The 14,816-nt window shown below is 37.3% G+C and overlaps 1 protein-coding gene across 10 annotated transcripts in view; it reads right to left on the minus strand.

The window, feature by feature from the left end:
* Positions 1–14,816, minus strand: part of FBXO38 (F-box protein 38) — a 57,214-nt gene that overhangs the window by 24,800 nt on the left and 17,598 nt on the right. For 9 of the 10 annotated variants that reach the window (XM_034656925.1, XM_034656920.1, XM_034656921.1 and 6 more), the window contains 8 exons: positions 14,221–14,384; positions 13,847–14,012; positions 11,053–11,190; positions 9,478–9,615; positions 6,943–7,036; positions 5,792–5,922; positions 2,461–2,631; positions 646–788 (listed from right to left, as the gene is read on the minus strand). In XM_034656925.1, the coding sequence (XP_034512816.1) occupies positions 646–788; positions 2,461–2,631; positions 5,792–5,922; positions 6,943–7,036; positions 9,478–9,615; positions 11,053–11,190; positions 13,847–14,012; positions 14,221–14,384 (1,145 nt within the window). Of the gene's footprint in view, positions 1–645; positions 789–2,460; positions 2,632–5,791; positions 5,923–6,942; positions 7,037–9,477; positions 9,616–11,052; positions 11,191–13,846; positions 14,013–14,220; positions 14,458–14,816 lie in introns of all 10 variants that reach the window. The other variant, XM_034656926.1, reaches the window with a different exon arrangement.

Below are 14,816 nucleotides of genomic sequence, written 5' to 3' on the forward strand. Positions count from 1 at the left end.
TGGATTTACAGATGATGAAATGCAGTACAAAGAGGTCTGTGTAAGAGACCAGTAGCTACAGCTGGAACTTGAAATCCAATAATCTGACCTCCAATCCTGAGCCTTCCCCACTATACTGTACTGCCTGCACAGTGGGAATGTAACCAGTAAGAACTGAGGAGAGAGAAGATACCCAGCTGAAGCATTAAGTTTTTATTACAGTGACAGCGAAAAGTTTTATTAGTTAAGCAGTTTTAAAATAACATTTCATACAGCTAGACAATCTCAGGTTTTCCAGGAATTTCAACTGCATAGAAGAGAGAACGGCAAAGTAAAACATTTCCAAAATAAATACCTAATCCATATTTATATCTGAGATTCCTAATTAGAGATTTAATCTCCCAAGTAATTACTCTGGGTAATAAATTTTGACCTAGCTCAAATTTCCACCTTTGCTCTTACCTTACCTTCAGCTTATAGAACTGACCGACAGCTTTCCACTTACTTTTTCCTTTCCCTTCTCTGGAGACCTCTTACCAGAGCAAGAGGCCATGCAAATTATAAGCTTTATGTCTTCACTGAAGCTAGCAGTAAAAAATCCAATTGTAACAATGTAAGGGCATATTATTAGAAAAAGAATCCCTTAGGTTTTCAAATGTGACTTACTTTGGGTGGTTCACGAAACATCTGGTCCAGTGAAATAAACTCGAGGCTGGGCAACAATTCAATAAACTGGCCAAAGGAGTCCAGCTTCAAAGCATGGCACCGCACTAAGTTGATATCGACCAGTCGCGTCCATCTTGAGTGGTCTGTTGGGAGAAATGACATGGCCAGAGAATTTAACTAACACTTTCTCCACTACGGATGAATTTTGCTATAGATCATAAAGTTTCAAAACCTTTTCCTTTAAATAACTTTGATTTTATCTCATGATCTCAAAAACTTGATGGCTAAATTATGATGTCTTCTTACCTAATTTCACTGTGAAAGCTACATGGCTTGGGAATTATTAACTTGAAACCAAGTCAGCTTTGATCTAAACGTGATCCATTCAACAACCTACATGCCTATTCAACAACAGGACACTAGTTAAAGAAATGCTGGTGCATTCATTTACTAGAACATTATGCAGCTGTTAAAAAGAATGAAGCAGAACTGAGTATGCTTGCTATGGAAAGCTCTCCCAAATACTCTTAGTGTAAAAACCAAGCTATAGGAGAAGGTATATGTAGCAAGAGCCTTTGTGTACATATATCATTTTTAAATGCTATACATGTATAGGTTGCAATATGTACAAAATAATCTGTTCAGAGAATACACAAGAAACTGTTGATGGTGGTTACCTTTGAGAAGAGGAGACTTTTCATTTTGTACCTTTCTGTACTGTTTGGTATTATTTATCAAGTGCATGTATTACTTTTAGTTTTTAAGTGTTACAGGAGTTCTGAGTGATGGGATTATAGGCCATTTTTTGTTTTCTTCTTTATACACTTCTGTATTTAAGAAAACAAACAAACCAAAAATCCAATAAATGTTATTTTTTAAAAGTGATCTATGCCTGCTATAACCTAAAGTTTGTACTTCCCTATAACTTCTTGGTGCAGCTGGGCTAGGGAAAGAATTTCACTTCCGGCAGGGGAGACATGGCCATTCTAATGAGTAATCTCAACAGATGCCCCACAGCCTAAAAGGAGGCTGGAGACGATCTCCGTAAGGAGCTACAGTAGTTGAGGTCTGTAAGGAGCTATAGTAGCCGTATGAGGCAACTCAGACAGGAGAGGAGGCTGCGCTGCAGGTGTCAGTGAGGGGCCTTGCTTTGGTTAAAGAGGATGTCACAATGAAAATTCTCTAGCTCTGAATTTATTTAAAGGTTTGTGAATTTAGGTATTTAAGAAGGACCTTAAAAGAAACAAACAGTACTACTCTCAGGGAAGAAAATTAACTCCCCCTGTAAGGATACATATCAAGTACAAAAGTCACACTTCTATACACGAGGGATCAGGTGGGGAGGGGAGAGATGAAACAACCTAAGATTTTAAGGCAAATGAAATTTCACTACAAGTTAATGCTAAATATGTCACCTAATTAAAGTTTTTTTTTTTTTTTAAATACATACCCACTCTGTCCTTTCAGATGATGTGCCATTTGAAGGTAATTCAGAGAAAATAAATATAATATCCTGGGCAACAATTCCTAACCTTAATTTTATGTGCCTGGCTCAAAGAAATATATATATAAATCAGGGCAGTTGAATCCATAACCTAGACAGTGCCAACTTCTAGGCAGAGAATTTCAGGAGCTCAAAGAGGTACTGACAGAATACTTCCAACTGGGTTATCAAAGGTTCCCAGCACTTATATGAACAATCATATAAACTATCTACATTTTACATTAGGAATACAATTCATATCACACACAGAAAACAAATATATATATTCTTTTGACAGCAGACAGACATAGCCATAGTTAAACCTACAGTACCTGAGATCCAATTGTATGGGTTATGGAGATGGGGGCAATTATAAATTGCCAGATATTTGATACAGGAAAAAACTTCATTGACTGCCTTCATCCCTATATCGGTGATGATACCAGGATTTTCAACCACATCAGCCAAACCATACTTTACCAGATCTGCATTCGCCATTCTGCCTAGAAAGAGAAATCAATTAAAAAAAAAAAGATTCTTAAATGTCATGGAATGCTGCCGATTCTTTACCTTAACATCCAATATATCACTCTCTATGATTGTTCTGTGTCATCGACCCATCATTAGGTTCAAGTCTGACTACAATTTTAGGTTAGGTATTCTGTGTAAATACCACTTATCTTGCAAAATAAAAACTTATATTAAATGTCAAGGGATAGCTAACAGAGACAAATTATTTTCAATTGTTTAGAAAAGGAAAAAAGAAAACAAAAATTCTTAAAGCAAAACTGAGGGATATATTGCATTGGTTCACACTTACGGTGAAGTTTAAGCTTTAGCTTTAAAAAGAAAAAGATCTTAAATATGTAATTCTCTTTCACAGTATCAGGATCATGTTTTTGGAGTCGGGTGGGGCCATGCGTAGAAAAGAGTAAACTGGGAATTCAGGGTCATTCTTAGAGCTCATGGTATTGGTTAGTAAAGATGTGCCTATCTCCCAAAAATGTACTTCTAACTCAAATACACCCACTCCCTCTGCCAATAGGCTTTAGTGCCCCCCATCTTGTAGGCACTCATGGGGATGGGGGTATGGGGGGGTATCAGTAATAGACGATCCTCCGTTCTAGATTGTGGCACTGGAAATCACACCTCATCCCCTGCCTCCTGTCCTCATTTTTCCCAGCTTCCTGCCCTTACTCTGCAGGATGGTCCACCTGACTACAAGCAATCTGAAGGAAAAGGGACTGAGCCTAGTTAGTTGACAATCACATTTTCAATGACCAGCAGAGTGCTGGGGAGACAGAAATTCAATACACATCTCTCACAGTCCTTACTACCACCTGTCACCAGGTACAAAGAAAACACCTTCACTCCTTTGAGGCCACCATCTTCTTCCAGCTCTTGGGATCTCCTGATTGTCACGCTCCCTCAAGAACTCTGATGACATCACCCAGAACTCATTTTTGTTTCTTTTTTCTTTAGCCCATAGGTGGGCTAAAAGTAAAAGCTACCATTTACTAAATGCTTTCTAAGGGTCAGAGATTGTAATGATAAAACTGCTTTTATTACTGACTCCTCCAAACCATCCATGGAAAAAATTGCAAGTGGTCTTATCTCCACTTAACAAACAGAAAACATGGACTTAAGTAACTTGCCCAAGGTCCCATCATTTGTAAGAGGCAGGTCTCAATTCCATCTCTCTCCCTCTCTCCAAAGCCCCAGCACTAAAGACAACACTGCTCTGATTTTTAATGAGTTTTACATCCCTATCACCTTTGAATAAAACTCTGCTATCATAAATCTATGAAAGCAAAAAACTCCTAGAGTATTCATCTTTGGAACACCTTTCTTCTACTCTTAACACACAGCATCTGCTTTTCAGCATATCCATTTCCCCAATCTGGCACTGTCATTTTTACCATAAATATATGGGGCACAAAGGTGATGTTTCTACTTATATCTCGCCAAGTCTTTGTAACAAAACAGTGATACAAGTTTTACTGGAGGTAATACCACCCCCACCCTCCTGGAGAGGTGCTTCAAAATCTAAATTACTGAGAAGAGTGAGATTAAGTGACAAAGTGTGAGCAGGGACCATGTGTTCCTTCCTGGACGCTCTGTTAGAGGCACCTGGCACCTACAGTGATACAGACAATCCTGGGCTGTCTTTGGAGGACCAGAGGCAAATGCATATATGGAGAAATGGATGAACTGCAGCAAATATGAAAACAAGAATTGCTTATGAAAAGGTCAAGACAAAGAGATTTCAATATGAAAGACACTATGAAACATGCTGAAAAGCATAAGGTAGCTGTAGTCAAAAGGTAAAGTGTTTTTCTATTGAAAGTTTCCAGGAAAGAGATGCTATAGGGAAATAGCTGGTTATAAAGATAACTCTCAAAAGACAATCTTTCAGTGGGCCTAAATGTGGCCATCTTGAAAATACAAAATTTGTCAAGTTTTGAGCTTTAGGGAAGATGAAAAAATAAAATTAGAGAAAGAACACAAATTACCAAGCTAAAAATTTTGCTGGGTTACACATAAACTGCTGTAGAAACAACACAGAGAATGTAAGCAACCTCATTCAAAACCAGAAAAGCCTGGTATCAAATACATTAATTTTATATGAAATGACTATACTAGTTCAGCATTTTAAAGCTATGTTGGTGAAAAGCTGATCTTTTACAAAGTTATACAGATTAAAAATAATTCCCATTAAATTGGCAAGAAGATAATGATTTGATTTCTTAATCCTTCGCATGTAATAATGAGCACTGCAACAAAGAAAAGGTAAACAAAACAATAGTGAGACATTTATTAAAAATGAAAAAGGACAACAGTCACCATTGCTTGACCTAGAGTGTCCTGACCAGAGGAATTAAGCCTTTTGTTCTTCTACAGTGCAAACTAGATCTAAGAAAAAAATGCGATCTGGTATGACAGTGAGTTTAAGAAAGACTTGTTAGAAATTACACGGGGAAGAAACAATTCTTGCAAAAATAAAAACATGCTGACGGTGGAAATGCTCTTGCATGTCTGATTAATGTCACGTGGGAAAAAAGCTTGAATATGAATTGACATGCATTCAAACCCAAAGGAATGAGTTCCCAATTGTAAATACATTCCAGAAAATGCTGTCAACAAGCCTTCCAACAGCAATCATCATCAAATGAATACTGACCATTATGTGCTCACACTATCTGGGAAATCCAGAACCCCAGCGGGCTTATTATGGAAATGAAGAGCATGGACAGGGAATGGGACCTCATCTGAGAGGACCATCAAAAGCTTCAAGAAGTGTGGCAGATCAAATTCAACAAATGGAACCAAGGATGACATTCTGTGAAAAAAATGAAGCAGAATGGGAAAGAAACTTGGGCAGTAAAATGGAGACAATATCAAATGTAGGTAAGGATCTTTTTCTTTGTATACTGTTAATCATTATATTTTCTATAATATGTTAAGTCAGAGGCAATATGGGAAAAAAAAATCACTGACACTTCAAGTTTAAATTAAAAGTTCCTTTTTCAAAAAGGCAGAGCCCCTAAGATTTTAAGCTGTCTTATATTCAGGAAAATATGGCACATCTCAATTCAAGTTTCAGTTTGTCAAGTAAGTTCCCTACAGCAATTCTAGGGAATAAAATGGATGATTAAGTCTTACTCTGCAGCAAAAACTCATCTACATATCCCAGATGAAGTGTTTCAAACTGGGGGAACTCCAGCTCTGCCATCTTTAGGGCAGAAAAGACGCCATCTTTGGTTAGGGAAGGCTGGATCCGAACTTCATGTAACCTATGGAAAAAAAGATAAATATCAGAGTAAAATAAAAACCATCAGAATCAAAGGTTCTTCCTAGCATAATGGTCTGAAGGAAGTTCATCTTACTTAAATGTCACATGCAAACAACTCTCCTCTCCTCTACTAAAAAACACCAGAGGGGTTTCCTTTAAAGGAGCATTTAGAAAAGTACGGGCACGTCTTAGGTGGTACGCTGAAGTTACATTAACAATGAGTTTTACAGTAAGAATTGCATATCCTTTCTAGTGCTTGCTTACACCTGATTAAGTGAAAGTCAGGATCTGTACCTGGTGCTGATTATTCAACATCTTTTTTTATGCTAGCTGTTAAAAGTGCCATTTTAACAAAGATTACAGTTCTATATTGGGTAATAATATCTATTTACTTAAACTTAGAAGCAGTTTTATTTATATTCTTAATATTCTTTTGATGGAAATCAAGAGTTTTGTTTTTAAATTGAAAAAGATACGGTTAAGCCAATTTAAATACAATATAAAAGCAGAGGTAGACTTTTGATCTGTAGGAAACAGTAAGTGTGGCATAAACTGATACAAACAAACAAGAATTATTTTTCATCTGTATATATAAAGGTGTTACAAGGTCAGGACTCTTAAAAAGTGGACTTAAAATACTGATTTCTGAATAGCAAAGAGTGTCACCGACTAACTAAAATAATTCCAAAAATCAGAGAAGGTTGAAAGAATGGTTCCCAAGAGAGCTGCAGACACCAGGGCATCAGTGCTGACTTCGGTCGGCCTTCCAGAATGTTGACTGCTTTTCTCTGCTGAGACCACACCCTTGCAGAGCTTGCTGGGTCTGGAGGGCGGCTCAGCTGGTCATCAGTTATAACGTAAGACTACCACTACTAAGTGATGCCCGAACACTATTTAAACAGCTCCTTTATATTTTACATCTGGGTGAGGCATAATCAAACTTCATATACACATTCCCCCAATTTGTGTGAAACAGGGAAAAATGTAACTCAACAGAAGACAACATGAAGAGGAAACATACCTACGAGCAGCAGTGATAATGAGGTAACCAAGATCTACTTCAAGAGCATTTTTGCACGCTCCCAAAACAATAGTGTGCAAATTTCTAAAACCACCTAGTTAAGGGAGAAAAGGAACAAAAACAGTAAGTATTTCCTCTGACCACAGCACTTTCAGTAAGGTATTTATATGTATTTTAGATGACAATTATCTGGTTAAAAGTAAATCTATGTTTGTTTTTCCATTCAAGTTACTATCTCAAGATGAATTATGTCTACTAGTCATCTCCTAAAAAGGGAGGAAAACAGGTACTTTCATTCTGAAGAGGCATTCTGATCGTGTCAGAAAATTACTCCAAATGATTGAGACTTTTAATAAAGAAAAGATTTTCAGAAAGCTAGAAGTTCATGAGGGAACTGTAAAGAAGGGATCCTGACATTTTCTAGCCAAGGTTTGAACCTCCAATATATCACATGAGACAAGACCACCACTCCTTGAACTTCAACTTTTTCTGCTTGTTTGTTTTTGAAATTAGCTCTGTAAACAAATACAGAGAAGAACATTATGCAAATTTTTCATGTTTTAAGACTGACTTTAAACTTCTATGAATAGAATCACGCAGTATGTACTTTGGTGTCTGGTTTCTTCCGCTACAATTTTTGTTCAGGAGACTCATCCAGATTGTTGTGTACAGCGGTAGCTTACTCATTCGTATTGCTGTGTAATATTCCCTTGCGCAAATTTGTCACATTTGAATCATTCATGCTGTTGCTGATAGGCATTTGGGTTGTTTCCATTTGGAGACTAATATGAACAGTGCTACTATGAACAATTTGAGGCACTGTCTCCTGGTGAGGATATGTACACATTTCTGTTGGGTGTAAAGCCAGGAAGGCCACCGTTGATACGCATGTAGTCAACTTTAGTAGATACTACCAAACAATAGTTCAAGGGATTATATCAGTTTATACTCACCCCCAGCAGTGTATAGAAGCCCTTGCTCTACATCCTGGCCAACACTATTGCCTCTTTCCCATCAGTCATGCTTTGGCATAGTCACTTTAGTGCCTGTGTACTATGCTGTGGTTTTATTTTGCATTCCCCGAATGATTAATGACGTTTATCATTTTTTCATGTTTATGGGCCATTTGGTTATCCCCTTTTGTGAAGTCTTTTCTATTCAGGTTATATCCCTGTTTTTCCTATTGGGTTGTCTGCCTTTTTTTCATTAATTTTAGAAGTACTTCATATCCTCTAGATACAAGTCCTTCATCTAATACCCATATTCCAAATAGATTCTCCCACTCTGAAGCTTGGCTTTTCACTCATAACCATGCTTTCTGATGAATGGAAAAAAAATTTTAATATAGTACAGTTTATCAATTTTTTCCTTATGGTAAATGCTTTTTGATATTCTGTTTAATAAATCTTTGTCTACCCAAGATCAAAAAGTCATTCTAATTTTTTTTTTTTTAACGAATGTTTTGTTTTTCACATTTGGATCTATGATTCATCTGGAATTAACTTTTGTGGAGGTACAATGACTCCTTAAGTAAAATACAAGGCAGAGTCATTCTTAAACACTTATTAGGGGAGAAAAGTCTGTTTTTCTTTCAGGACATTTATGCAAACTCTTTGCTTTTAGCATCTCTCTCTAGGTCTTCTCTCTAATAAGTGGTACCACTGTAGTCTTCTTATCCCTTCTCTTTCTCCTTTTAGCTACAGCCATGCAATAAAAACACTTCTGTTGATAACGAGGGAGCCTGCTCCATCCCCTTCACACAATGTAATGAAGTGTACTTCCACCAGACTTGACTGAAAAATGCCTAAAATTGTAGTGCTTACTCACATTTTAATAGTATTAATAATAACATCAATTTGTACCAACAGTACTTAATGATATTCCATTTGTATTCTGAATATACAAAGTTAGATTTTTGTTCTCATCTGTTAATTATCTACCTAGCTAAATTTTGTAGTATTTGTGTTGCAATGAGGGGATGTTTAACATGGCGCACATTCTGTTATATATCATTATTTAAAATATAATTAAAGGACCTAGAGAGTAAAATATATTTTTCTTGTAAAAGCCATCATCTAGATGGATCTAATATCCAAGTGATAAACATGAAAGCATTTGATTTACCTTAAAGTATTAGACAAATATCAGATGTTATCATTACTAATGCCTGAGTTCTTTTATAGGTTTAAGATGTCCAAGTCAAAAAACATCTCTTTCACCAACAGACACTAGAAATCCCTGTTAATATTTCTCAGAAAAATTCCAAATATAAGAGCTGTATGATTAACTAAGTAATAAGGATTAAGTGCTTTAACACTCAACTATTTATTTTGAGAGGGTTTAGCACTGCATAAAAAGAAAACGAATACTAGCTCATGCTCACGGTTACTTATTCTCCATCAAATGCACCAGACAGAAAGGCAATTACTAACAGGCATTTTCTTTTAAAAAGACTCGCAAGAGAAGCTAAATGAAAGCATAATAATTTTTTAAACTGGTTTAAAAAGTATTCAGTAACTAAAGAAAAATGAATACCTGATCTCCAACTGTCTTCAACTACGTGTTGGATAAGACCTCCAAGGAAAGGAACTCGAACCATTTCCAAATGTTCCAAGTTTCGGGCAGACGCTAAGCCTGTTACTAAAGGGACATACTTCAAGGAGTTTGTGGGCCCTAGGGGGGTAAAAAATACTTCAATGGAACAATGTAAATTGACTTAAAGATGAATTTTCAAACCAGCAGCTGAAATAAATTAACTTATAAATTCTATGTGTGAAATTGACGGCCAAGTAGTTAACTCTCTATAATTTATACCTATTAGAAATGAAAGTATTAGCCTGTTAACCATGTATTTATTCAGCATAAGGATTTTTCAGTAACACTGGAGGAATACTTCGTATTTTTTGTAAATCCCCCAAAGTTTCAATAGTTTGGAGCTCAAAACAACTAAGGGGAGAAAGCCAAGTGGAAGATGTGATCCTTCACTCAAGTAAATAGCTGGATCATAAATACGCCTCTCTGTGACCAGGGTCGTATGAGGTGTTACGGAAGATCACAAGACATAGTCCTATCTATCACAGAGCTTGCAAAAGACATGGAGATGAAACTAACCTAATAATTCTAAGAATATAAAGGCATGACATATCAACTATAAAAACAGGATCTGCTGTACTACATAAAAAAGAAAAGAGTAAAAGAGAAGAGGAAGGAAGTGCATACCTTAGGACAAGGGNAGATGAAACTAACCTAATAATTCTAAGAATATAAAGGCATGACATATCAACTATAAAAACAAGATCTGCTGTACTACATAAAAAAGAAAAGAGTAAAAGAGAAGAGGAAGGAAGTGCATACCTTAGGACAAGGGAACAATAACATAGTAAAGACAGACACTGAGGTCAAGGCTGGTAGGGTTGCAGAGGGGAAGGTGAATAGGCAAGCCTGACAATAAAAGAAGGTATATCTTGGTAAAGAATCAGAAATAAAGATAATCAAGAGGGGTCCCAGCTATTAAGAACTTTAAAGCAGAATAGTTCCCACTTGACAATCTCGGGCAACAGAGACACTGAAGGTTTCTGAACAGAAAAGCAGGACCATAAAAGCAGTGCTTTCTGCTTTACGAGATTATGTAGCATGACGTAATCAGAAATTAGAGATCTATTATAACCATCCTACAGAAAGCAAAAAGTGAGGGGCGCCTGGGTGGCTCAGTCGGTTCAACGTCTGCCTTCAGCTCAGGTCATGATCTCAGGGTCCTGGGATTGAGCCCTACATCGGGCTCCCTGCTCAGTGGGGAGTCTGCTTCTCCCTCGCCCGCTCCCCTTGCCTGTGCTCTCTGTCAAATATATAAAAAAAAATCTTTTAAAAAATTCAAAAAAGAAAGTAAAAAGTGCCTGTAAAAAATATGTAGAGACACTGTGATGTTCCTCCCACCCGCTAAAGGTAAAACACAAAACACATGTCTACTGACTTTAAAACAAAAAGTACATTCATTTTCCCAAGGTGACGAAATTACCAAACATAAATAATGATAACATAATGTAACTCCATCTACAAATGTAGCTATGGGGATTGCTTTAGGGTATTACTGCACCATAACTGTGCCGTTACCTGCACAATTCCTCATGACGAAAGTTCGTAAGCTGATGCAAAGAAAGTCTTTGAACGGCTGTGGTTTAGTGAGTCTTACCCACTTCATATAAAGGTGCCTTAGCATCGGGATACAAGGAATTTCAGGAACATTCACCCCTAAAAACATATCCAAAAAACAAAAATCACGAAAAAAACTCTGTATTCTGCATAAAAGTGCAACAGTTTACTTTTCAAGTGGACTTTCTACTTTCACGGATATTTTCACCAGAGTGAATTACCTAATTAAAGTCCATCAAGTTTGGCTTATTTAAAACAGGCTTGTAGCGAACAATTTAAGCAAACCATGAACTACTCTACTTTGTTATTTCTTTAGAAAAGGCATATGGAGATGGTATTTTAAAAGTATTCCCACATTTCATACACATGAATCTTTCTCATAACTCTACAACTCTTCCAGGATACATACATACACCCAGGAGATGTAAAATGAAAACAAGTTACTGAAAACAAAATTACTATTTGACTACCCATGCCCACTGTTCCACCATTGAGAAAACTAAGACAGGCAGGCTAACTGGCTTCAAATATCATAATATCCAGAGACAGAGATTAAAGCTGTTTCTACAAACGAATGAACCTTAAGGATTTGTAAATGTGCGGGAGAAGCCAGTCAGCATGACTCTGAAAAAGTGAGAAACCCATCAGTCATTTATTTTAATATTTCAAACTGATAAAGGTATTTTATCTTTCAGATCCGTAAGTGACTTAACACTAGGAATCATACCTGCAGAGGAGCCTGTCTGGGAGAAAGGGGATGTAAAGTGGAAGGAAAAGCCAAGAGACACAGAAGAAGAAAAAAGATCAGTAACTTGTTAAGTTCTAAAGGGAAGAAAGCAGATCAAGGAACTTGCCCAACAGTTAAAACACCACAGCCTCACGAAAAGCCAAGGAAGTGCCACAAATCTCTGAGAGAAATCCCAAGGACCCAGTGTGATGGCATTTAACAAGCAGCAGCCGGCAAAACCAGTTTAACGCAGCTTCAAATTGAAGTGGGTAGAAGCCCTGCAAGCAAGGGCAACTAGAGAAAGCAAAACTAGTAGAGTACCTCAATGACTGGGTCTTTGGAAGCTAAGTTCTGCAGGATGTTCCTACTCTAAGGATTACTCCTTAACCTGCCCCTTCCCAAAAAACAGTTACCTTTAGCCTTGAACTACGCATATACTCTGTATGGCAACAGATGGGAAATAAAATCGAGATGAAACCAAAGGAAGAAAGGCAGAGGCAATGAAGTAGCAGACTAAGACTCAAGATGCAGAACTCACAAACGTACACTTAGCACCCACAACGGCCATAATTCTGACTAGCAAACTCAGAGCAGCAAGGGAGACCAACCCACCAGACAACACAGCTTTAGCCTATGCTCAAACCACATTTTGCCTCACATCCATTCTATAAACAAAGCACGTGCACTAATTTGCTACCCCCACTTTTAACACCATCAGAGTGTTAAACTGTTGAATTAATCCAATGAATGAATGCATTTCAACAAAATTTACCAACTACTTATATCTACAATGAACAATGACAGGAATCACGGGAAATATAAAGATATAAAAACACTCTGACTTTACAGAGCTTACATTATAAACTTCAGATATTACAGTATTTTTATTATCTAAAAATCCAGTCTCAAACTAGATATCCAAACACCTAATCACAATCATACCTTGATTGTGTTAACTAAAAGGGGCCTAGAAAGCATTCCCCTTCTGCCATAATTGTGCACATAAGCCCTAGTTAAGACCCACTCCTTACCATCCCTGTTGCATTTCCTGGACCACCTGACTCAGTTTCAGAAATTTCTAGTTCTTAAGACCATCACCAATGCCCAGAATAATGCTTAGAACAGAGCAGATACTCAACGGGTATATTTTAAATAAAAGAGTTAATAAATAAGTATTGAAAGTCAGTAATAGGAGTCCTCCCGAAACCCTTTCAATAATGTAAGCCAGAGGCGGCAGATGAAATTTGAGAAAATATCTGCCCTTATTATTTACTTAGATAGAAATTATTGGGACATAGACTATTTAGAGGGAGAATGTACACTGTAATCACTGCAAATAAGGTGCTTTGGAAAAAGAGCACCCCATTTCCCATTTCTCAGAGAAAAAGAAAAGTAGCAGATTTTTTTCACTGGCTCCAGGTTGAACATAGGGGAATGTTCTGCTTGGAGAACATACAAGTAAACTAAGAGCTATTTGGCTTTTTTATTCCTCAATGTTCTAGAGCTGAGCTGTGTAATAAAGTAGCCACTACTGCACGTGGCTGTTTGATAACGAACATAAGATAAAAATTCAGTTCCTCTGTTTCACTAGCCACAGAGGGAGAGGACAAACCCATGACATTTCCACCACCACAGAAAATTGCATTGGAGAACTCTCCTCTGAAGAGTCAAACTAGGACCAAAAGGGCAGAAAAAAAGGGCAGGATTCTGCTCACTGAAACAAAACGAAATGAAACGAAACGAAACGAAACAAAAGAACCACAACCTAAAAACTTTCAAAACTACTCAAATGGTCTTCAAAAAGGGAACAGACTGGTTGTGAAGCAGTATTTCTCTAGCCCTCCAGCCCCCATCTAGGACTCCTTAATGGGAAATCTAAATTTGTATACACGTGTCACAAGCATTTCTTTGGCCATCATCAATCAACAAAGCTATTTCTAAAATTCTCATTATTCCTTCCTTTTCAGTGAATATTCAGTTTTACGACATTTCGAGGAGTCACAGGTGACCCAAGAAACATGTACTTACCAACTAAATGTAAAGTCTGAATTTTGGCTCCTATAGGAATTTTCAGTTTATTTTCAGGAGGAATTGGAAATGCTCCATTACGATTACGAAATTTCCCCAAAATATGAACATGTGGCATATATGTCCAAATAGATTCTACCAATTCCAAATGAGAAGTTTCCACACCCTAGAAAATAATGCCAAACATACATAAGAAAGGCTATTAATTTAGCATCCAAAGCTTCTATTTCTGTATCATAAGATGCTAAGTATGCTAATGGAACTTAAAAGTTCGTTATGGATGAAATCTGCATGTGAGTGAGCATATTCGTTCATTCTTTGATTTATTATTTCATCAATCAGTCGATATCAAATGTTCAACCAGGTACACTCACCACTAAGTTTGGGCATGCCTGTAAAGCTTCCAGAACGCCTGGAATGCTAAAAGCCTCATGGCCCCGTACCCTTCGCCTCTCAAGGTATCTAGGGTGAAGGCCATAAAGCTGTTCGACGTCTGGCATCTTCTTCAATAGTGTTAGAAAACTGGAATCTGTGAAGCCTGAGAAATTCAGAAGCATTTAGAGGCAAGTTCATCTTCGTGTTCATGAACATTTACTAGGCACCTGTCATTTCTGTCAAAAGTTAACGACAACAAAATGTTTCCGTTTTAAAATTTCGTAAGACTAATACTATGGCTGAACAAATGGTTAAACAGAAAATACATTCTTTTAGTAACAGAGGAAATGTTTCAGAGACCCCACTTATCCTGAATTAATATTTTACAGAGCTGAGGCTTTTAATTTATCATTGCCTTTTTGTTGCTGCTGCTTTTAAGGCACAGAAATCTTCGACTAGGGACATCACACATTTAACTCAGATAACTTGCACCTATTACTGGATTGGTGGGTGAGGAAGGACCACCTTCCTGATCAGCACCACCCTCCTCCCCCACCCAAGGTGCTCTGGTCCAGAGAACCTCAAGGGCTCTGCA

This window comes from Ailuropoda melanoleuca, chromosome 3, assembly GCF_002007445.2.
Source record: "Ailuropoda melanoleuca isolate Jingjing chromosome 3, ASM200744v2, whole genome shotgun sequence".
Classification (NCBI taxonomy): Eukaryota; Metazoa; Chordata; class Mammalia; order Carnivora; family Ursidae; genus Ailuropoda; species Ailuropoda melanoleuca.